Source organism: Lithobates pipiens, unplaced genomic scaffold (genome assembly GCF_037356315.1).
Source record: "Lithobates pipiens isolate NorthernLeopardFrog02 unplaced genomic scaffold, aLitPip1_a1.2 Scaffold_28, whole genome shotgun sequence".
Classification (NCBI taxonomy): domain Eukaryota; kingdom Metazoa; phylum Chordata; class Amphibia; order Anura; family Ranidae; genus Lithobates; species Lithobates pipiens.
In genome coordinates, this window is record NW_027507789.1 from 229,968,379 (window position 1) to 229,991,668 (window position 23,290).

Below are 23,290 nucleotides of genomic sequence, written 5' to 3' on the forward strand. Positions count from 1 at the left end.
GCCGGCCGCCATTTTTAAGAAGACCAGAAGTTGGTCTACACCTGTGGCGCCATCCACCCCCGCTGCTAGTGTGTTACTGTTTGTGTCAGTCAGAGTGTAAAGGGCGGTGGGCGGCGCCACAGTCATCTGCGCGCGGCAACATGTTGGGGGCCAGTCAGTCTACAATGTGGATGTCGGGTCGGGGGCCAGTCGGATGTCGGGGGCCAGTGACAGACAGTCATGGTATGTGAATGTGGGGGCTAGTGGTATGTCGGGGGCCAGTGACAGTCATGGTATGTGAATGTGGGGGGCCAGTCTGTGAATGTGGGGGGCCAGTCTGTGAATGTGGGGGCCAGTGGTATGTCGGGGGCCAGTCTGTGAACGTGGGGGCCAGTGGTATGTCGGGGGCCAGTCTGTGGATGTCGTGGGCCAGTGGTATGTCGGGGGCCAGTCTGGAGATGTGGGGGCCGGTCTGTGGAGTATGTGGGGGGTGGTCTGTGGATGTCAGAGGGGCACCAGATGTAAGGAGGGGCTCCGCTGATGGACACAGATGTGAGGAAGGTACCTCTGCTGGGGGCACCTGATGTAAGGCGGGGCTCCACTTGGGACACCTGATGGCATCTGGTGGCAGGCAGCGTGGCTAGTGACGCGCTCAGGGCTCTCACTGATTCTGCATTATGGTGAGTTAAATGATTTCATTTTATATTACAATGTAATAATAGAAATAATGCGCTTCAATCATCCTGACACCATAACAATCATGGCGCCGGGATGATTGAAGTGCCAACACCAGGTATTTGGAGTATCTTTATCTGCTGATTGTCAGACTCTGGAAAACACATATTGCTATTGTGGTGTAGGATCAGGGGCTGCTGTCCCTCCTTTCCCTCTCCCCCCCTTCCCTCTCTCCATCCCCCATTCATCTCAGACTCTAACCACACCCCTTTGAGCCACGCCCACTATTTTACGTAAACCACACCACATTTTTACCTTTTTCTATGCCACACCTATAAACGCATGTCCCGCCCCCTAATTATACCACGACTCTGCCCACTGCCAAAAAAAGTGTCCCGAATTTTTTGTTTACAATGTTGGCAACTATGGATTAGGGGGGCAGTGCCCTGCATGTAGATTAGGGGGCGGTGCCCTGCATGTAGATTAGGGGGCGGTGCCCTGCATGTAGATTAGGGGGCGGTGCCCTGCATGTAGATTAGGGGGCGGAGCCTGGATAAAATGTATTTATTATTAATTATTTATTGTCAGGAAAGGAGATGGGGATCATTTATTTATTATTTGTGTTTTTACTTATTATTTTTTGTTAGTGTTTGGGGTTCATTTATTTAATTTTGCTTTCTTTTTGGGGGGGGGGGGGATTTGAGGTTCATTTATTGTATGTGCTTAATATTTATATGTATTACTTTTTTTGTTAGGGGTTAACTTATTTATTCTTTATTCTTTAATGATTGCATTTGAGAAGAAAAATGCTCACAAAAGTGCAAGATAATGAGGGAGGACACGCCCCCAACATGACCCTCATCTGATGGCAGGAGACTGTCCAGTGTGGGGTCATGTCTGTCTATGAGTGTGACTCCGCCCACAATAATCATAATACCGCCCCTATCAGTTACACTCCGCCCACAGTCATCATAATACCTCCCCTATCAGTAAGACTCCGCCTACAGTAATCATAATATAACATAACATTGATTGGTCCCGCCCTCTCTCTGTACAGTCGGGTGACGCTCTCCCCCCGGAGGGCGGAGACAACCATGGCCCCGCCCCTCGCTGTACAGTCGGGTGACCCGGATTCTGATGACAGGACGGAGCGTTTTTGGCGCCTTTTTCCGCAGACAGGCGGCAGCCAATGAGGAAGCAGCGGGTTTGAGAGGCGACCAATGGGAGTGCGGGACGGCGGGTCAGGTGACGGGGGATGAGGCGGGAGATTTGTCCGGAGAGAAGAGGCGGGATGAGAGGAGAGATGTCCGCCGCCGGGACCGTCATGTCTGCCGCGAGCGAGGACTTCACCGGACCCGTATGTATATATACTGTATACAGGGGGAGGGGCTCTCCACATCACCCCTCCCCCTACACCACTTCCGGCCCGTGTCACCCCCTCTCCATTCCTAGGGATGGGGACACCGCCGGACTTCCACCTCCCCCACACTGATATATATATATATATACTGTATACAGACTCCCCCCCCCCCCCCCCCCCCACGGCACCGTAGTGCGGGCGCTGTTGGTGGGGGGCGCCGTTGTGCGGGCGCTGTTGGTGGGGACGCCGTAGTGCGGGCGCTGTTGCTGGGGCACCGTAGTGCGGGCGCTGTTGCTGGGGCACCGTAGTGCGGGCGCTGTTGGTGGGGACGCCGTAGTGCGGGCGCTGTTGCTGGGGCACCGTAGTGAGGGTACTGTAGTGCGGGCGCTGTTGCTGGGGCACCGTAGTGAGGGTACCGTAGTGCGGGCGCTGTTGGTGGGGACGCCGTAGTGCGGGCGCTGTTGGTGGGGACGCCGTAGTGCGGGCGCTGTTGGTGGGGGCGCCGTAGTGCGGGCGCTGTTGGTGGGGACGCCGTAGTGCGGGCGCTGTTGCTGGGGCACCGTAGTGCGGGCGCTGTTGGTGGGGGGCGCCGTTGTGCGGGCGCTGTTGGTGGGGACGCCGTAGTGCGGGCGCTGTTGCTGGGGCACCGTAGTGCGGGCGCTGTTGCTGGGGCACCGTAGTGCGGGCGCTGTTGGTGGGGACGCCGTAGTGCGGGCGCTGTTGCTGGGGCACCGTAGTGAGGGTACTGTAGTGCGGGCGCTGTTGCTGGGGCACCGTAGTGAGGGTACCGTAGTGCGGGCGCTGTTGGTGGGGACGCCGTAGTGCGGGCGCTGTTGGTGGGGACGCCGTAGTGCGGGCGCTGTTGGTGGGGGCGCCGTAGTGCGGGCGCTGTTGCTGGGGCACCGTAGTGAGGGTACCGTAGTGCGGGCGCTGTTGCTGGGGCACCGTAGTGAGGGTACCGTAGTGCGGGCGCTGTTGGTGGGGACGCCGTAGTGCGGGCGCTGTTGGTGGGGACGCCGTAGTGCGGGCGCTGTTGGTGGGGACGCCGTAGTGCGGGCGCTGTTGGTGGGGACGCCGTAGTGCGGGCGCTGTTGGTGGGGACGCCGTAGTGCGGGCGCTGTTGCTGGGGCACCGTAGTGAGGGTACTGTAGTGCGGGCGCTGTTGGTGGGGGCACCGTAGTGCGGGCGCTGTTGGTGGGGGCGCCGTAGTGCGGGCGCTGTTGCTGGGGCACCGTAGTGAGGGTACTGTAGTGCGGGCGCTGTTGCTGGGGCACCGTAGTGAGGGTACCGTAGTGCGGGCGCTGTTGGTGGGGACGCCGTAGTGCGGGCGCTGTTGGTGGGGACGCCGTAGTGCGGGCGCTGTTGGTGGGGGCGCCGTAGTGCGGGCGCTGTTGGTGGGGGCGCCGTAGTGCGGGCGCTGTTGGTGGGGGCGCCGTAGTGCGGGCGCTGTTGGTGGGGACGCCGTAGTGCGGGCGCTGTTGGTGGGGGCGCCGTAGTGCGGGCGCTGTTGGTGGGGGCGCCGTAGTGCGGGCGCTGTTGGTGGGGGCGCCGTAGTGCGGGCGCTGTTGGTGGGGACGCCGTAGTGCGGGCGCTGTTGCTGGGGCACCGTAGTGAGGGTACCGTAGTGCGGGCGCTGTTGGTGGGGACGCCGTAGTGCGGGCGCTGTTGGTGGGGACGCCGTAGTGCGGGCGCTGTTGGTGGGGACGCCGTAGTGCGGGCGCTGTTGGTGGGGACGCCGTAGTGCGGGCGCTGTTGGTGGGGACGCCGTAGTGCGGGCGCTGTTGGTGGGGACGCCGTAGTGCGGGCGCTGTTGCTGGGGCGCCGTAGTGCGGGCGCTGTTGCTGGGGCACCGTAGTGCGGGCGCTGTTGCTGGGGCACCGTAGTGAGGGTACCGTAGTGCGGGCGCTGTTGGTGGGGACGCCGTAGTGCGGGCGCTGTTGGTGGGGACGCCGTAGTGCGGGCGCTGTTGGTGGGGACGCCGTAGTGCGGGCGCTGTTGGTGGGGACGCCGTAGTGCGGGCGCTGTTGGTGGGGGCGCCGTAGTGCGGGCGCTGTTGGTGGGGACGCCGTAGTGCGGGCGCTGTTGCTGGGGCGCCGTAGTGCGGGCGCTGTTGCTGGGGCACCGTAGTGCGGGCGCTGTTGCTGGGGCACCGTAGTGAGGGTACCGTAGTGAGGGTACCGTAGTGCGGGCGCTGTTGGTGGGGACGCCGTAGTGCGGGCGCTGTTGGTGGGGGCGCCGTAGTGCGGGCGCTGTTGGTGGGGGCGCCGTAGTGCGGGCGCTGTTGGTGGGGGCGCCGTAGTGCGGGCGCTGTTGGTGGGGGCGCCGTAGTGCGGGCGCTGTTGGTGGGGGCGCCGTAGTGCGGGCGCTGTTGGTGGGGGCGCCGTAGTGCGGGCGCTGTTGGTGGGGGCGCCGTAGTGCGGGCGCTGTTGGTGGGGGCGCCGTAGTGCGGGCGCTGTTGGTGGGGGCGCCGTAGTGCGGGCGCTGTTGGTGGGGACGCCGTAGTGCGGGCGCTGTTGGTGGGGACGCCGTAGTGCGGGCGCTGTTGGTGGGGACGCCGTAGTGCGGGCGCTGTTGGTGGGGACGCCGTAGTGCGGGCGCTGTTGGTGGGGACGCCGTAGTGCGGGCGCTGTTGGTGGGGACGCCGTAGTGCGGGCGCTGTTGGTGGGGACGCCGTAGTGCGGGCGCTGTTGGTGGGGACGCCGTAGTGCGGGCGCTGTTGGTGGGGACGCCGTAGTGCGGGCGCTGTTGGTGGGGACGCCGTAGTGCGGGCGCTGTTGGTGGGGACGCCGTAGTGCGGGCGCTGTTGGTGGGGACGCCGTAGTGCGGGCGCTGTTGGTGGGGACGCCGTAGTGCGGGCGCTGTTGGTGGGGACGCCGTAGTGCGGGCGCTGTTGCTGGGGCGCCGTAGTGCGGGCGCTGTTGCTGGGGCACCGTAGTGAGGGTACCGTAGTGCGGGCGCTGTTGGTGGGGACGCCGTAGTGCGGGCGCTGTTGGTGGGGACGCCGTAGTGCGGGCGCTGTTGGTGGGGACGCCGTAGTGCGGGCGCTGTTGGTGGGGACGCCGTAGTGCGGGCGCTGTTGGTGGGGACGCCGTAGTGCGGGCGCTGTTGGTGGGGACGCCGTAGTGCGGGCGCTGTTGGTGGGGGCGCCGTAGTGCGGGCGCTGTTGGTGGGGACGCCGTAGTGCGGGCGCTGTTGCTGGGGCGCCGTAGTGCGGGCGCTGTTGCTGGGGCACCGTAGTGCGGGCGCTGTTGCTGGGGCACCGTAGTGAGGGTACCGTAGTGCGGGCGCTGTTGGTGGGGACGCCGTAGTGCGGGCGCTGTTGGTGGGGGCGCCGTAGTGCGGGCGCTGTTGGTGGGGGCGCCGTAGTGCGGGCGCTGTTGGTGGGGGCGCCGTAGTGCGGGCGCTGTTGGTGGGGGCGCCGTAGTGCGGGCGCTGTTGGTGGGGGCGCCGTAGTGCGGGCGCTGTTGGTGGGGGCGCCGTAGTGCGGGCGCTGTTGGTGGGGGCGCCGTAGTGCGGGCGCTGTTGGTGGGGGCGCCGTAGTGCGGGCGCTGTTGGTGGGGACGCCGTAGTGCGGGCGCTGTTGGTGGGGACGCCGTAGTGCGGGCGCTGTTGGTGGGGACGCCGTAGTGCGGGCGCTGTTGGTGGGGGCGCCGTAGTGCGGGCGCTGTTGGTGGGGGCGCCGTAGTGCGGGCGCTGTTGGTGGGGGCGCCGTAGTGCGGGCGCTGTTGGTGGGGGCGCCGTAGTGCGGGCGCTGTTGGTGGGGGCGCCGTAGTGCGGGCGCTGTTGGTGGGGGCGCCGTAGTGCGGGCGCTGTTGGTGGGGGCGCCGTAGTGCGGGCGCTGTTGGTGGGGACGCCGTAGTGCGGGCGCTGTTGCTGGGGCACCGTAGTGAGGGTACCGTAGTGCGGGCGCTGTTGGTGGGGACGCCGTAGTGCGGGCGCTGTTGGTGGGGACGCCGTAGTGCGGGCGCTGTTGGTGGGGACGCCGTAGTGCGGGCGCTGTTGGTGGGGACGCCGTAGTGCGGGCGCTGTTGGTGGGGACGCCGTAGTGCGGGCGCTGTTGGTGGGGACGCCGTAGTGCGGGCGCTGTTGGTGGGGACGCCGTAGTGCGGGCGCTGTTGCTGGGGCGCCGTAGTGCGGGCGCTGTTGCTGGGGCACCGTAGTGCGGGCGCTGTTGCTGGGGCACCGTAGTGAGGGTACCGTAGTGCGGGCGCTGTTGGTGGGGACGCCGTAGTGCGGGCGCTGTTGGTGGGGACGCCGTAGTGCGGGCGCTGTTGGTGGGGACGCCGTAGTGCGGGCGCTGTTGGTGGGGACGCCGTAGTGCGGGCGCTGTTGGTGGGGGCGCCGTAGTGCGGGCGCTGTTGGTGGGGACGCCGTAGTGCGGGCGCTGTTGCTGGGGCGCCGTAGTGCGGGCGCTGTTGCTGGGGCACCGTAGTGCGGGCGCTGTTGCTGGGGCACCGTAGTGAGGGTACCGTAGTGAGGGTACCGTAGTGCGGGCGCTGTTGGTGGGGACGCCGTAGTGCGGGCGCTGTTGGTGGGGGCGCCGTAGTGCGGGCGCTGTTGGTGGGGGCGCCGTAGTGCGGGCGCTGTTGGTGGGGGCGCCGTAGTGCGGGCGCTGTTGGTGGGGGCGCCGTAGTGCGGGCGCTGTTGGTGGGGGCGCCGTAGTGCGGGCGCTGTTGGTGGGGGCGCCGTAGTGCGGGCGCTGTTGGTGGGGGCGCCGTAGTGCGGGCGCTGTTGGTGGGGGCGCCGTAGTGCGGGCGCTGTTGGTGGGGGCGCCGTAGTGCGGGCGCTGTTGGTGGGGACGCCGTAGTGCGGGCGCTGTTGGTGGGGACGCCGTAGTGCGGGCGCTGTTGGTGGGGACGCCGTAGTGCGGGCGCTGTTGGTGGGGACGCCGTAGTGCGGGCGCTGTTGGTGGGGACGCCGTAGTGCGGGCGCTGTTGGTGGGGACGCCGTAGTGCGGGCGCTGTTGGTGGGGACGCCGTAGTGCGGGCGCTGTTGGTGGGGACGCCGTAGTGCGGGCGCTGTTGCTGGGGCACCGTAGTGAGGGTACCGTAGTGCGGGCGCTGTTGGTGGGGACGCCGTAGTGCGGGCGCTGTTGGTGGGGACGCCGTAGTGCGGGCGCTGTTGGTGGGGACGCCGTAGTGCGGGCGCTGTTGGTGGGGACGCCGTAGTGCGGGCGCTGTTGGTGGGGACGCCGTAGTGCGGGCGCTGTTGGTGGGGACGCCGTAGTGCGGGCGCTGTTGGTGGGGGCGCCGTAGTGCGGGCGCTGTTGGTGGGGACGCCGTAGTGCGGGCGCTGTTGCTGGGGCGCCGTAGTGCGGGCGCTGTTGCTGGGGCACCGTAGTGCGGGCGCTGTTGCTGGGGCACCGTAGTGAGGGTACCGTAGTGCGGGCGCTGTTGGTGGGGACGCCGTAGTGCGGGCGCTGTTGGTGGGGGCGCCGTAGTGCGGGCGCTGTTGGTGGGGGCGCCGTAGTGCGGGCGCTGTTGGTGGGGGCGCCGTAGTGCGGGCGCTGTTGGTGGGGGCGCCGTAGTGCGGGCGCTGTTGGTGGGGGCGCCGTAGTGCGGGCGCTGTTGGTGGGGGCGCCGTAGTGCGGGCGCTGTTGGTGGGGGCGCCGTAGTGCGGGCGCTGTTGGTGGGGACGCCGTAGTGCGGGCGCTGTTGGTGGGGACGCCGTAGTGCGGGCGCTGTTGGTGGGGACGCCGTAGTGCGGGCGCTGTTGGTGGGGGCGCCGTAGTGCGGGCGCTGTTGGTGGGGACGCCGTAGTGCGGGCGCTGTTGGTGGGGACGCCGTAGTGCGGGCGCTGTTGCTGTGGGCGCCGTAGTGCGGGCGCTGTTGGTGGGGACGCCGTAGTGCGGGCGCTGTTGGTGGGGACGCCGTAGTGCGGGCGCTGTTGGTGGGGACGCCGTAGTGCGGGCGCTGTTGGTGGGGGCGCCGTAGTGCGGGCGCTGTTGGTGGGGGCGCCGTAGTGCGGGCGCTGTTGGTGGGGGCGCCGTAGTGCGGGCGCTGTTGGTGGGGGCGCCGTAGTGCGGGCGCTGTTGGTGGGGACGCCGTAGTGCGGGCGCTGTTGGTGGGGACGCCGTAGTGCGGGCGCTGTTGGTGGGGACGCCGTAGTGCGGGCGCTGTTGGTGGGGACGCCGTAGTGCGGGCGCTGTTGGTGGGGACGCCGTAGTGCGGGCGCTGTTGGTGGGGACGCCGTAGTGCGGGCGCTGTTGGTGGGGGCGCCGTAGTGCGGGCGCTGTTGGTGGGGGCGCCGTAGTGCGGGCGCTGTTGGTGGGGGCGCCGTAGTGCGGGCGCTGTTGGTGGGGGCGCCGTAGTGCGGGCGCTGTTGGTGGGGGCGCCGTAGTGCGGGCGCTGTTGGTGGGGGCGCCGTAGTGCGGGCGCTGTTGGTGGGGGCGCCGTAGTGCGGGCGCTGTTGGTGGGGACGCCGTAGTGCGGGCGCTGTTGGTGGGGGCGCCGTAGTGCGGGCGCTGTTGGTGGGGGCGCCGTAGTGCGGGCGCTGTTGGTGGGGGCGCCGTAGTGCGGGCGCTGTTGGTGGGGGCGCCGTAGTGCGGGCGCTGTTGGTGGGGGCGCCGTAGTGCGGGCTGCTCCCCGTGTCACGTGCCGTTCCGGACACGCCCCCTGCTACAGAAATTCTGAAGGGGGGGGAAATAGATTTTCTTTAAATCTTTATCAATTTGAACTCGCAACTTGATTCAAGATTAAAATCGATATTTTTTTTTCCCAGCCCTACTGATGTGCTGCACTGATAATGCAGTGTAGATGTCTCCTGTGTGGATTGTCACTTACCCGCTCTCCTCGCATTGATCACTGTGTTAGTGTCAGATTGTCCGCCGCACTTATCAAAGTCCCCATTATAAGTCTCTGATCAGCGATAGTATCTACATCCCATCATATGGAGACTCTATAACTTTCACACACCAATCAATATTCACTGATTGGGAGTTCTCACAGCACTATAGATGGGCACACAGACGGGTCGGTGGGGGGGTGGGGGGGAGGGGAGGCAGAACACCCACACAGCGATGTTTTGGGGCTCCCTGCACATCTTATCTTTCTCATTCTCTTTTACAGCCGTGTAAGAGACTGCGGAAGGAGGAGGAGCCTCCCAGCAAAACCATCAAGAACTACTTCTCCCCCATCTCCAGGGGCATAGAGAGGGCGCTGTCCTCGCCGAGGTCCAGCAACATCGCCGACTATTTCATTCGCAGCTCTCCAGTGGTAGTGGAGAAGGAGGGTCCCCGCAGCCCCGGCCCCCGGAGCCCTGGTCCCCGCAGCCTAGGCCCCCGCAGCCCCACCTCCTGCAGCCCTGGTCCCCGCAGCCTAGGCCCCCGCAGCTCCGAACCCAATAAAAATGGGCAGCTTCCTGTGACACCGCGCAGCACGTCGGGCAGAGCTTCCGCGAGGATTACAAAGCAAACTAAAAGGACTCGATTGATCAGGAGGCTCAGCGAGGTGGGTGCCAAGGATGAGTCTGATGGTGAGGATGGTCCTCCTCCGGCGGAGTTCTGCGGGCATACCGGGTTTATGGGTAGTGATACGGCGGCTTTACTGGCAGAGATATGTAGCAAGGCAGAAGATCTGGAGGAGGACGATGGGCCGGCACCTACAAAGCCTATTCAGCGGGCGAGCAGAACCGGGCTGAGAGCGAGAAGCCTCAAAAGAAAGCATGTGACCCCAAATGAACCTCCCGTAGACCCGCTCCAACCAGCAGGCGAGGCGGCGGCGGATCTGCAGCCACCCTGCAGTAATGTTCTGTCGGACAGTCCGAGTTCGGTGACTGATTCCAGCCTGGAGGTCCACGCCAACAACACCTCCACAGGTCTTCTCACCATATCCTTTGAAGAGTTCCTAAAGAGCCAGGCGGAGAAGGAGTCTACAGATTCCGCATCCCCCTCGGATTTACCGAACGAGCCCGCCCGGCAACCTTCCCCCAAAACCGTCACCATCCAGGCACAAGTCCACCTGTCCCCTCCGCTGCTAGATTCGCGCTCGCCGACGAGGATCGCCTCCATATTCCGCAAGAAGAAACCCGGAGGAGCGGAAAGGAAAGGCGGTGGTCGGGCGGCCGCTAGAAGTACAAACGAGGACCACGTGGTCCAGAAGAGAAGATCCAACGTGGTGATAGAAGAAGAGGATCTGGAACTGGCCGTCATTGACGTGGAGACGATGGAACCCGCAAAACCAAGGTCCACCGCTGCCGAAAGACAGCAGTTCATGAAAGCTTTCCGACAGGCCGGGGAGACCCCGAAGAACGCAGGGAAGAAGTGCGCCGGGAGGAAGAAGGACCCGAGTGCAAACATGGCGGAGGGGGCCGATCACCACAACAGTCAGGAAGACGGAGAGGAGCCGGAAAACAAGGAGGACAACCTGGGTGGAGATGAGCTGGAGGAACCGGTGAAGGCTCCCAAAGTAAAGCGCCCGCTAAAGAAAGACAGAAATGCAGATCCGGGGAAAACTGCCACTATTAATGAGAGGAGAGCCAAGCCCAAACCTCCGTCCCCCGAGGTCCCGGAGTCCACACAGCCGAGTCCCCTTCCACGCAGGAGTCTGCGGAGGCAGAGATCTGACACCAGCTCACCGCCACGGACTACCGCGGAGATTCCCGTACTAATGTCAACCCCTAAAGAGAAGACCCCTCTCCAGAACAGTGACCTCTACAAATCCGAAGTGCTGACTGTCCCCTCCGACATCGAGTCCCCCATCAGGTAAACCTTGTCTGTGTGTACGCTGGGGGAGGGGGAGGGGGGGGTCCTCAGACTGGTCAGAAGAGGCTCGGGGTAAAGCCAGCCACACGGGTAGAATGAATGTTGGTTCAGCAGGGACTGGATAGATTTCAATCTAAGGAAGGCCATAGATTAATTCATTTTCTTTCCTTCCTCCATGGGCGGCAGGTAAGCCAAATCCCTAGGGAGACTGGGCGCAGCTGCTGGGGGGAGGGCTGGGCATAGCTGCCATGGGGGGGTTCTGGGCACAGCTGCCAGGGGGACTGGGCATAGCTGCCATTGGGGGGGGGTACTGGGCGCAGCTGTCGTGGGGGTGGGGGGTTCGGACTGGGCGCAGTTGTGGGGGGCAGATGACTGGGCGCAGTGTGTTCATTACCTTTCCTCTATTTATTTATTTCTCCCTGGAAGGATGAGGTTTACTCGCATTACTCGGAGAATCAGCGGAGGGCGGAGTGTCTCTGATGAGTCCTTCACACCGGGCCGCAAAAAGGTGAGTGACTCTCACACTACAAATGTCAAGTCCTCCTCCACCGATACTGAAAATCATAGAGTATGAAAACCCCACATTTCCTCTTCTCGGTATGTGGCCCGCTGTACCCGCCAGGTCGTGGTATTTAGAAGTCTCCTCCTCATCTGGCATCCAGGGAGAGTGTGTGGAGGTGACGACACCAATGGTGACTCCTCCAAATTTTTCACATATTTTGTCATGTTACAACCAAAAACGTAAGTGTCACATAATTGTGAAGTGGAAGGAAAATGATAAATGATACAAATAAATCTGTGAAAAGTGTGGGGGAGGGGCATTTGTATGGCGCCCCCCGGAGTCAATACTTTGTAGAACCCCCTTTCTCTACAAGTCTTTTTGGGGGTGTCTCTACCAGCTTTGCCCATCTAGAGAGGACATTTCTGCCCATTCTTCTTCTTTGTAAAATATCTCAAGCTCTGTCAGATTGGATGGAGAGCGTCTGTGATCAGCAATTTTCAAGTCTTGCCACAGATTCTCAATGGGATTTAGGTCTGGACTGTGACTGGGCCATTCTAACACATGAATATGCTTTGATGTAAACCATTCCATTGTAGCTCTGGCTGGATGTTTCGGGTCGTTGTCCTGCTGGAAGGGGAACCTCCGCCCCGGTCTCAAGTCTTTCCCAGAGTTTTCTTCTAAAGCCCCATACACACGGTCGGACTTGTACAAACTTTTCCGTGGACTTTTGTACAAAGTGTGTTGTCCACAAGTTTGTATTGCATACACACGGTCGGACTTTTTGACAACAAACACGAACGTAATGACGTCACAACGTACTGACGCCGCTTCAAAAGAGGACGTTCAATGACTCCAGCGCCACCTTTGGTCAACTTCTGTATTGTAGTCTGATCGTTTGCAATGGTTCTGAGCATGCGTGTTTGTACCTTGTACAAAAGTCCGATGCTTTTGCGTACACACGGTAGGACTTTGCTCCATCGGACTTCTGTTGTCAAAAAGTTTGTCCGTTCGCAGAGCCAACAAAAGTCCGATGAAAACAGAAAAAGTTTGTCCGATGGAGCGTACACACAGTCGGATGTTGCTCCAAAACAGCTAATTTGCATGTTTGTTGTCAAAAAGTCCGACCGTGTGTACGGGCCTTAAGATTGTCCTGTATTTGTCTCCATCCATCTTCCCATTAACACTGACCAGCTTCCCTGTCCCTGCTGAAGAAAACCATCCCCACCACATGATGCTGCCACCACCATGTCTCACGGTGGGGATGGAGTGTTCAGGGGGATGGGCAGTGTTAGTTTTCCCCACACATAGCGTTTTGCTTTTAGGCCATAAAGTAGAATTTTGGTCTCCTCTGACCAGATCACCTTCTTCCACATGTTTGCTGCCCCCTCCCCCACATGGCTTCTCACAAACTACAAACAGGACTTCTTATGACTTTCTTTCTCCAATGTCTTTCTTCTTGTCACTCTTCCATAAAGGGCAGATTTGTGGAGAGACGACTAATAGTTGTCCTGTGGACAGATTCTCCCCCCTGAGCTGTGGATCTCTGCAGCTCCTCCAGAGTTACCATGGACCTCTTGGCTCTTCTCTGATGAATGCTCTCCTTGCCCGGCCCGGTCAGTTTAGGTGGACGGCCGTGTCTTGGTAGGTTTGCAGTTGTGCCATACTCTTTCCATTTTCCAATGATGGATTGAACAGAGCTCCGTGAGATGGTCAAAGCTTGGGAGACTTTATTTTTTTTCTATCATTTATTGACGGACACAGCATCTTCATCTTGACCTTAGGGTTATATTACCCCTTCAGGAGAGGACTAGGCAGAACATGTTAAAAACAGCAACACTGCACAGCTCCGCCCAGGGGGCGGTCCCTCTGGCTATAACCCCTCACACTGCATCCAGCAGCTCAGTTTTTTTCTGCGTAGTGTAGAAGGACCTGGCTCCATTGGTCCTGGGGATTTTTTTTATTTTTTTCTGAATTTTTGATTCCTGTGATCTACACTCAACAGCCGGGCTGGGTGACAGGCTGGATAATATAGATTCTGGTAGTCTCCCCAGCCTGGCCATCGCGCTGGGTTGGCCACGACGTTCCCTGTCTGATCCAGGGGCGGCCGATGAGCTATATGCTCCGGGGCACACATATGACCGGCTACTGCTGTCCGTGTCACCGTGTGCTTTGGCCAACAGCCACCCCATACTGCTTGGGTGATGGGTCTGTCCGTGGAATGCGTCCAGCAGTCCCTGCAGGAGGGGTAACTATGGTTCCACCTGTCTCAGCAGGATGGAGCATTTGGGAATTCCCTGGGAGGTCGATTAGGTGGTCTCTCACTCTCCCTTTCTTCTCTCCCTGTCCCTTCCCTCCCTCCTCATTCTATGGGGCCGCTGTTTGACTGGGCACATGGGGGTGCGGTGCACGTATCTGTCTATGGGTCCTCGTGGGGGGGAGGGGGCTCCAGGTCCTGGTAGGGGGCGGTGTTGGGGGTTCGATCGTCCTTTTCCCTGTTTTTTTTTTTTTTTTTGGGCCATGGAGTGTTTTGGTGTGTATGCCATGTGGGGAGGCTGCCGCCGCCGCCATTTTCCTGTAACCACAGCCAGTTTTTTTTTTTTTTTTTCCTTTCGACCACTTTCCTGGTGCCCTCAAATGTTTTTTGCTGAGGCGCCCATTTTCTAGTAGCCTCAGCTTGTTTTGCCTCTTGTTTTGCAGCTCAGTGGACCTCCCTACTCCCTACTTTCTGACCAGTGGGTCTGCGAACTGGTTTCATTTCATCAGGGTACAAGATAGAGTTCCTTTCTTGTCCGCCAAACAGATTTTTTATTTTTTTTCCTTCCAACCTTCATCTTCTTCCGGCTCGTCGGGAAGCCCTGTTTGGGGCAGTACAGGACCTGCTGCTGCGCGGGGTGATAGTACCTGTACCGACGCCGGAAAAGTTTCAGGGATTCTACTCCAATCTGTTTGTAGTCCCAAAGAAGGAAGGGGTCCGTCCGGTGCTGGACCTCAAGGCGAAAAACAGCTTTGTCAAAGTACAAAGGTTCAGGATGGAATCAGTTCGTTCAGTGGTCGCTGCACTCCATCTGGGATTTTCTGGCGTCCCTGGACATCAAGGACACATACTTGCATGTCCCCATATGCATCAAGCAGCAGAGGTTTCTGCGATTTGCGGTGACGAGCACTACCAATTTGTAGCTCTCCCTTTTTGGCCTGGCGTTGGCACCGAGGGTCTTCACCAAGGCGCTGGCCCCGATTCTGGCTTTGCTAAAGCCCCGTACACACTCAGATTGTCTGCTGAGTTGTTCCTTCAGATTTACCAAAACCATGTAGTAGAAGGGCCTGCCTGATTGCATATACATTGAAACTCCTGAGGTTTGACCTCATATTATATGGTTTTGGTAAATCTGAAGGAAAAACTCAGCAGACAATCTGATAGTGTTTATGGGGCTTAGGGCAGCGAGTGATCCCAATCGTGGGTTACCTGGACGACCTCCTTCTCAGGGCAGCTTCCGCCTCAGAATTAAAGGAGGATGTGGCAATCACCATACAGACTCTCCAGGAGTTTGGTTGGGTACTGAACCTCCAGAAGTCGGTGTTTGTGCTGACTCAACACCTGGAGTACCTGGGCCTGCTTCTGGACTCAAAGGTGAGTCTTTCTCCCGTCGGACAAATTACAGACTCTTCAAGCTGCGGTAAAGTTATTGGTGTCCCGCAGGTGGTCTTTGCGTTTTTTGCATGCGAGTCCTGGGTCTCATGGTAGCCACTTTCAAGGCCGTACCGTACGCTCAATTCCACATTTGAGTCTTGCTAAAGTAAAATGCATTTACATTTTTGGTTGTAACATGACAAACTGTAGGGCATTTCAAGGGGTGTGAATACTTTTTCAAGGCTCTGTACAAATGGTTTGCTTTTCGTTTATATTTTAAATTGAGTGGTTTGTATTACAAGGTGAGGGGGTCACATACACTGTAAGTGATTTCACTGTGTTTGGACCATTCATGTGAACTGATTGGAGGTCCCGTGCTCTGGGGGGGGGGTTGATTGGAGGTCCCGTGCTCTGGGGGGGGGGTTGATTGGAGGTCCCGTGCTCTGGGGGGGGGGTTGATTGAAGGTCCCGTGCTCTGGGGGGGGGTTGATTGGAGGTCCGTGCTTTTGGGAGTTGACTGGAGGTCTGTGCTTTGTTTCTGGTCACAGGTTTCCAGTAACGCCACAAAGATGGATAAAGCCAAGCAGATTCTGGAGAAAGCCAAAGCCATTCAGCAGAACATGGCCAGAGCCGAGACGCCAAAGAGGAGGTCTACTCGCCAAAAGAAGCGCCTCTCACAGGTACCCCCCACCCCACTCCTGCCTGCAGCTGAATAGGCTAACACGCCATGGTATATGTCGGTATCATTTTATTTCTATTGTAGGAATGTATCGTCATCGATGACACCAGTAAGACCCCCATCAGCCAATCTAAGGCGAAGAAGAGAAATCTCCGGAGCTTGAATGATGTTCTGGGGAAGAAAGAGAAGACAAAAAGATCGGCTTCAGGTGATGTCCAGTTCCTGCATACAGGGATCCTCCGTCAGGTGGAGGCGTGTGTGTCAGTGGGTGGTTGGCTGTTGGTGCTTCGGTGGGTGGTTGGCTGTTGGCCGTTCTTCTTCCTGTATCTCCTCGTCTTCCTCTCTTCCTGAATGATGGGAAATGTTTTTATACCTCCAGATCTCTTTTTAATTGCTAAAAATTAAATGTAATTTTTCTCTGATATTTCTGAAGGTCAAAAGAAAGAGGTGAAGAAAAAAACTCTGAAAGGTGCCGTCATTTCTATTGATGATGGGTGAGTACGATCCTCCCGCTCCCCCTCATTTCTCAGCCGTTTATTTGGGGGGATTCGGTATTGGTGATGGGTGGGTGACCTGTCTTTTGGGTGGCACTTGTTTCATGTGCGCTTTGCAGGCGCTATTTTTAGCACTGTAGCGCCCTCAAACAGCCGCTGCTGTATCTCCAGTGTGAAAGCCCACTGAAAAATGTCCTGCAAGCCGCATCTTTGGAGCGCTATAGGAGCCGTGTATTTACCGCTACTAAAGCGCCCCTTCCCATTGAAAACAATGGGATAGTGCTGCAAAGTGCCACTGCAGCGGCACTTTGCAGGCAGTTTTTAACCCTGGTCATTAGTATTGTCTGTAGAGAATCCTCAGCGTCACTCCAGACATATAAGCCTGAGGGTTGTGTTTTCAGCACAGACGCCTCAGAGAATTCTCAGGATGATGAGCAGTTCAAGGCCAAGAGAGAGTTTCTCAAGAGTGGTTTACCGGATTCCTTAAAGCGCCACATCGCCAAGACCACCGCCCTGAGGGAGGCCTACACTCTGTCCAGCCTGTCCTTCCACAGCGTGCTTCATGTGCAGCAGAGGGATGGTGAGTCTCTCCACAATTGTAAAGTGATTGTATGCAGGCCTGTTCTATTTCTGATGTACCTGTCTCTGATTTGTGCTGTGATAAGACTAACCTGTCTATCTACAGGATGTGAGAAGTGGGATCTGGCCATGCCTCGTTGCCCTTTGTTGAAGGACCTTGTCCCGGTCTCTGTGGATCTCCCAGATGTCGCCTCGTTCACCATGTCCATTGGGGATTTCACCTCCTGCTCCGTATCTCTCACTCTCCAGCAGTTCCCGGACAGGGTACGTGTGGTTGGGGAACAGGAAATGACATTCTAGGGAATCGGTTGTCTAAAGCCCCTTTCACCCATGCAGACCATGCAGTCCATCTTTCACTCACCTGTTGACGGATGAAAAATGGACATCAATGCATCGCTATGGAATAACAGATGAACATCCATTTCCATCAACATTCTTTTTTTTTTGGAATGGATTAAAGCCCTATTTTCTTTGGTCTAAAAAAAGAGATTGGATGAAAAATGGCTGTAGAAGGAGAAACGATCTGTTTTGCATGGGAAAAAAATGCTTTTGGACTCAAGTCATTAAAGTGGTTGTAAAGGCAGAATGTGCATTCTATGTGTTTGTAACCCTAAAAAAAATAAGAAATAAAGTGATCCTGTTCCTTTTATAGCAAGTTTAAACGGCACAGGCTCTGTGCTCTCTAACCTGCCCCTCTGAAAGCTGTAAAATACCTGATCCTGCCCTCCCCCTGTAAACTGACCACGGTTTATCATGGCTGCTGACCCGTGACACCGTGGTCAGTTTACGTTCCTCTGTCAATCCCGCTGTTCTCTCCCTGCCTATCAGCTCGGGAATCTGTGTCTCTGTCCCCCCTGGTCACGTGAGCTCCCGACCGCTCTGATACTCCGATCCAGGGCTACAGCAGAAGGGGCTGAGCGGTCACGTGGCACCCAGTTTTGAGTGGGACTTCCTGTCCCACTTCCACCTACGGGGGCCACCTGTGCGACTCCTCTTCCCCCTAGGCGGCCCCTCCCTCTCTGCAATCTTCTCGGACACATCACAGGTCCCAGATGATTGCCTGTCCACTGCGAGAGCACGTCGCGCGCATGAGTGCCACAGTTTCAGTGGAGGGGGAGAGGAGCGAGGCTCCGTGCGGCCGCATCGCTGGACCCTGGAACAGGCGAGTGTCTGTTTTATTAAAAGTCAGCGGATACACTTTTGTAGTTGCTGACTTTTAATAAACAAAGCCTGGAACTCGGCTTGAAGGCTCGTTGTGTCGCACTGCCGCGATGGCAGATTCACGCGACTTTGTCCTGCGGCATCCTCCTGACTTGGATACTATTTTGGTGCCGGAACAAGGGCTGAAATCTCACATAAGACCGAATTAGTGCAGGAGTCTTTTCTAAAGTCGCAGTGACTCGTGTGCTATCAGTAAAGGCGCCTCTCTTGGGGAAACGTTGATCTTGACATGTCATGTGACTTGGGGGTCTCGCCGGTTGCAGCAGTGTGAACCAAGCCCAAGGGGTCCATGCCTGAGGAGAAACGGTCACTTCCTATACCAATAACAGTTGTGCTTTCCTTTAGGTGAGCCGGAGACCCGCATTCTCAGACGTCATTAGAGACTGCCTCCTGGAGGAGATCCGGTGCTACAACCCTCAGTTCCCAGTCAGACGCTTCTTCACCCAGTTCCTGAAGAAGCAAAACGATTACCTGGCGCTACAGGAAAATAATAAACCCGGTGTGTACCCTGCCGACATGGGGGGCGGGGGGGATCATTGCTGATTGAACACTATAAGCCAGATATCCTCCTTTCTACCTCTCAGGTGGGCAGCAGCCGGAAAGAAATCCCACAACAGAGGAGGCTGAGAATGGAGCCAAGCAGAAGGGAAAGGACTCGCTGGGCCTGAAATCTAAGAAGAGGAAAGGGGTCCTTACTAAGGATGAGCCGGAGGAGGAGGAGGTGGTATCTGGTAAATCCAGAAAGAAACGTCTGTCCAGAGGATCTCTGAGGAGGAATGCTCCACCCGAGGAACCTGATGTCATCGTCATTGAGGAGGAGGCGGCAGCGGCGACCACTGTGCCAGATACACAAGGTCATTAAAGTACAAATTTGAGTGAGGCTGGGGTCCCCGCTTTTTAAACAAAGCGCCAGTTTACTTTCCTTCATACTTTTCGGGGGGCGGACTGTGGTCAGTGGGAGTAAAAAAAAAAATTGACACGTCGCCTGTGGTCAGTAGGAGGAATTTTGCCCCATAATGGGTATTCGTGATAGGAATAGTGCCCCATCATTGGTATCAAAAACGTACATCCTCTGCATTGGCTCAGTGAGGTTATAGGATGCCAGTATAATCATGGCACCACTATGCTGCCCTCCTCCCTGTGACAGGTAGTCTGACCAGATCGCCCGGTGCCGACAGATGCCATCACCTCCAAATGTAGCCAAAGTTATCCGGAACTTGTGAAGCCACCAGATTTAGTCTGAGGCATCTCTGTTGATGAGTTACCAATATAGGACAGAGGTGGGACTGCTGATCCCAATAAAACAAGTGACCAGGATGGTTTCCGCAGCCTTATAGAGCCCTTGTGATTTGAATCGGCCTCCTTTTTTAGGATTGGCTGTACTAACAAAACACGCTGTGGGGGGTGGGGGGGTAGTCATCTTAACTAACTCCCACCCAGCCTACAGACAAACAATGGGCATGCAGAAGCTTTCTAATCCTGGTTGGATGTCCTATGACCTCCTCCCAGGATTGGCACACTGCAGCAGGATCCGTCGCCCCCTGTGCCCGATGACAGCTCAGTGTACCGGGCCGCTGCCGGTACCATGTGATCTCTGTTGCCAGTCATAGCAGAGCACATGGCAAATTGTACACCATGATGGCTTCCATTCGTTGTGTTGATCTGTGATTGGTCACAGTGATCACATGGTACAGACGGGGCCAATCACAGCTAATGACAATGGTACAATTAATAAATGCATTTCATAAAAAACGGTTGCTTGTAATAGTGGTTTATATCATGTTGGGTGTGTGTTTGCTCTGGTCAATTATAATTTTTTTTTTTGGTTGCGTACCACCATGTTAAAAAATAAACAAAAAATTGTGAACACCCCCCCCCCCTTTTTTTTTTTTTTTTTTTTTTTTTTTTTCCTTGAGTTTTAAAATGGACAAATACATCTTCAGGAAACCCTCCATGCCTCTTACTAAATAACTTGGACCAATTTATTTCTAAAAGGGGTGATTTGGGGGCATTTGTACTGTCCGGGTATTTTGTGGCCCCGAGGGGATTGGCTGTTGGGGGATGGGCTTGAACATCAGCTGTTCATATGGGAAGTTGGCCCGCCGCGGAGCGCCCCATAGTGCACTGTAGAAGTTGTGGTGAGGAAAGCTCTGATTTGATTTGTGTGTCTCAGGTCCGGTGTGGGAAGACGTTCTGTGGACGGAGAAGTACCAGCCGCAGAGCTCCAGTGAGCTGATTGGAAATTCTGTCGCCATCAGGAAGTTGCACAGGTAATATCGGGGGGGCCCTTTGTGTCTCTGGTGAGCCGTGGCAGTGCGGTCTGCGGCCTCGTTTGTAACGTGTTTTTGTTTTTCTAGCTGGCTGAGGGATTGGAAGACCCGAGCTGAGAAGGAGGAGAAGAAAACTCAAATGCAGAAGACAGGAAAAGACAAGAATGGTGAGATCCAGAACATTCACACACAGCCCACCTTCGATGTGCTCATTGTATAATGTCCTCTCCCTATTGGTCAGACACCTGGGACCAGGATGACTTCAATGATGAGGACAGTGATGAAGACTCCCTGTGTAACACCATGCTCATCACTGGGCCGCCGGGTGTGGGGAAGACGGCCGCCGTGTACGCATGCGCTCAGGAGCTCGGATTTAAGGTTTGTACTGTTTTTATAGGAAGTCTTGGCCAGGTCTTCACACCCATGTGTCTGCATATCATGCGTGTTCCTTCTCCTCCCTCCAGGTGTTTGAGGTGAATGCTTCCTGTCAGCGCAGCGGGCGGCAGATCCTGGCTCAGCTTAAGGAAGCAACGCAGTCTCACCAGGTGGACCAGCAGGGAGTCAATGCACACAAGCCATGCTTCTTCAGCAACTACAGCTTGGGCAAATCTCCCAGTATGTGTACAGGTCTCCCAGTGTGTGTGTGTGTGTGTGTGTGTGTGTGTACAGGCCTCCCAGTGTGTGTGTGTGTGTGTGTACAGGCCTCCCAGTGTGTGTGTGTGTGTGTGTGTGTGTACAGGCCTCCCAGTGTGTGTGTGTGTGTGTGTGTGTACAGGCCTCCCAGTGTGTGTGTGTGTGTGTACAGGCCTCCCAGTGTGTGTGTGTGTACAGGCCTCCCAGTGTGTGTGTGTGTGTGTGTGTGTGTGTGTGTGTACAGGCCTCCCAGTGTGTGTGTGTGTGTGTGTGTGTACAGGCCTCCCAGTGTGTGTGTGTGTGTGTGTACAGGCCTCCCAGTGTGTGTGTGTGTACAGGCCTCCCAGTGTGTGTGTGTACAGGCCTCCCAGTGTGTGTGTGTACAGGCCTCCCAGTGTGTGTGTGTACAGGTCTCCCAGTGTGTGTGTGTGTGTGTGTGTGTGTGTGTGTGTACAGGTCTCCCAGTGTGTGTGTGTACAGGTCTCCCAGTGTGTGTGTGTACAGGTCTCCCAGTGTGTGTGTGTACAGGTCTCCCAGTGTGTGTGTGTACAGGTCTCCCAGTGTGTGTGTGTACAGGTCTCCCAGTGTGTGTGTGTACAGGTCTCCCAGTGTGTGTGTGTGTGTGTGTGTGTGTACAGGTCTCCCAGTGTGTGTGTGTACAGGTCTCCCAGTGTGTGTGTGTACAGGTCTCCCAGTGTGTGTGTGTACAGGTCTCCCAGTGTGTGTGTGTACAGGTCTCCCAGTGTGTGTGTGTGTGTGTGTACAGGTCTCCCAGTGTGTGTGTGTACAGGTCTCCCAGTGTGTGTGTGTACAGGTCTCCCAGTGTGTGTGTGTGTACAGGTCTCCCAGTGTGTGTGTGTGTACAGGTCTCCCAGTGTGTGTGTGTACAGGTCTCCCAGTGTGTGTGTGTACAGGTCTCCCAGTGTGTGTGTGTGTACAGGTCTCCCAGTGTGTGTGTGTGTACAGGTCTCCCAGTGTGTTTGTGTGTGTGTACAGGTCTCCCAGTGTGTTTGTGTGTGTGTACAGGTCTCCCAGTGTGTTTGTGTGTGTACAGGTCTCCCAGTGTGTTTGTGTGTGTACAGGTCTCCCAGTGTGTTTGTGTGTGTACAGGTCTCCCAGTGTGTTTGTGTGTGTACAGGTCTCCCAGTGTGTTTGTGTGTGTACAGGTCTCCCAGTGTGTTTGTGTGTGTGTACAGGTCTCCCAGTGTGTGTGTGTGTGTGTGTGTGTGTGTGTGTACAGGTCTCGCAGTGTGTGTGTGTGTGCGTGTGTACAGGTCTCCCAGTGTGTTTGTGTGTGTACAGGTCTCCCAGTGTGTTTGTGTGTGTACAGGTCTCCCAGTGTGTTTGTGTGTGTACAGGTCTCCCAGTGTGTTTGTGTGTGTACAGGTCTCCCAGTGTGTGTGTGTACAGGTCTCGCAGTGTGTGTGTGTGTGCGTGTGTACAGGTCTCCCAGTGTGTTTGTGTGTGTACAGGTCTCCCAGTGTGTTTGTGTGTGTACAGGTCTCCCAGTGTGTGTGTGTGTGTGTGTGTGTGTGTGTGTACAGGTCTCGCAGTGTGTGTGTGTGTGCGTGTGTACAGGTCTCGCAGTGTGTGCGCGTGTGTACAGGTCTCGCAGTGTGTGCGCGTGTGTACAGGTCTCGCAGTGTGTGCGCGTGTGTACAGGTCTCGCAGTGTGTGCGCGTGTGTACAGGTCTCGCAGTGTGTGCGCGTGTGTACAGGTCTCGCAGTGTGCGCGCGTGTGTACAGGTCTCGCAGTGTGCGCGCGTGTGTACAGGTCTCGCAGTGTGTGCGCGTGTGTACAGGTCTCGCAGTGTGTGCGCGTGTGTACAGGTCTCGCAGTGTGTGCGCGTGTGTACAGGTCTCGCAGTGTGTGCGCGTGTGTACAGGTCTCGCAGTGTGTGCGCGTGTGTACAGGTCTCGCAGTGTGTGCGCGTGTGTACAGGTCTCGCAGTGTGTGCGCGTGTGTACAGGTCTCGCAGTGTGTGCGCGTGTGTACAGGTCTCGCAGTGTGTGCGCGTGTGTACAGGTCTCGCAGTGTGTGCGCGTGTGTACAGGTCTCGCAGTGTGTGTGTGCGCGTGTGTACAGGTCTCGCAGTGTGTGTGTGTGTGTGTGTACAGGTCTCCCAGTGTGTGTGTGTGTGTGTGTACAGGTCTCCCAGTGTGTGTGTGTGTGTACAGGTCTCCCAGTGTGTGTGTGTGTGTGTGTGTGTACAGGCCTCCCAGTGTGTATATTGGAGATGACTAAATCAGGAGACTGGGCACACAGCTTGGGTTTCGTCTTCATTGGAAGCTCTCTATCCGTTTTCAGGGAAGATCCACTCCCCGAAGGCCGTGGTGTCGTCTCCCAGGAAGCCTCCGATGTCCCCCCGAGGAGGGAAGAAGGGGTTGGCCCCCAAGTCACTGACCAACTTTTTTAAAGCGGCACCAAAGCAGAAGAGTGAGGAGAAGAAGGCGGCACCAGACCCCGGCAAAGGTATTTATTCCAACTCTCCAAACAGAGGTGTATGTGCTCAGAGTCTTCCACTTGTGGACCAGCAATGTACATCACTGGACTTGGAGCAGTTATACC

The 23,290-nt window shown here is 57.5% G+C and overlaps 1 protein-coding gene across 2 annotated transcripts in view; it reads left to right on the top strand.

Moving 5' to 3' along the window:
* Positions 1 to 1,768: 1,768 nt before the first annotated feature.
* ATAD5 (ATPase family AAA domain containing 5) overlaps positions 1,769 to 23,290 on the top strand; it is a gene marked incomplete at its 3' end in the record, with an annotated part of 33,325 nt that continues 11,803 nt past the window's right edge. The window contains 15 exon segments of one of the 2 annotated variants that reach the window (XM_077460674.1): positions 1,769 to 2,011; positions 9,082 to 10,715; positions 11,142 to 11,223; positions 15,394 to 15,525; positions 15,609 to 15,732; positions 15,958 to 16,018; positions 16,420 to 16,598; positions 16,704 to 16,861; positions 18,164 to 18,317; positions 18,403 to 18,672; positions 19,992 to 20,088; positions 20,176 to 20,255; positions 20,330 to 20,466; positions 20,553 to 20,703; positions 23,030 to 23,194. In XM_077460674.1, coding sequence (XP_077316800.1) covers positions 1,910 to 2,011; positions 9,082 to 10,715; positions 11,142 to 11,223; positions 15,394 to 15,525; positions 15,609 to 15,732; positions 15,958 to 16,018; positions 16,420 to 16,598; positions 16,704 to 16,861; positions 18,164 to 18,317; positions 18,403 to 18,672; positions 19,992 to 20,088; positions 20,176 to 20,255; positions 20,330 to 20,466; positions 20,553 to 20,703; positions 23,030 to 23,194 — 3,526 coding nt within the window. 2 annotated transcript variants of the gene reach the window in all.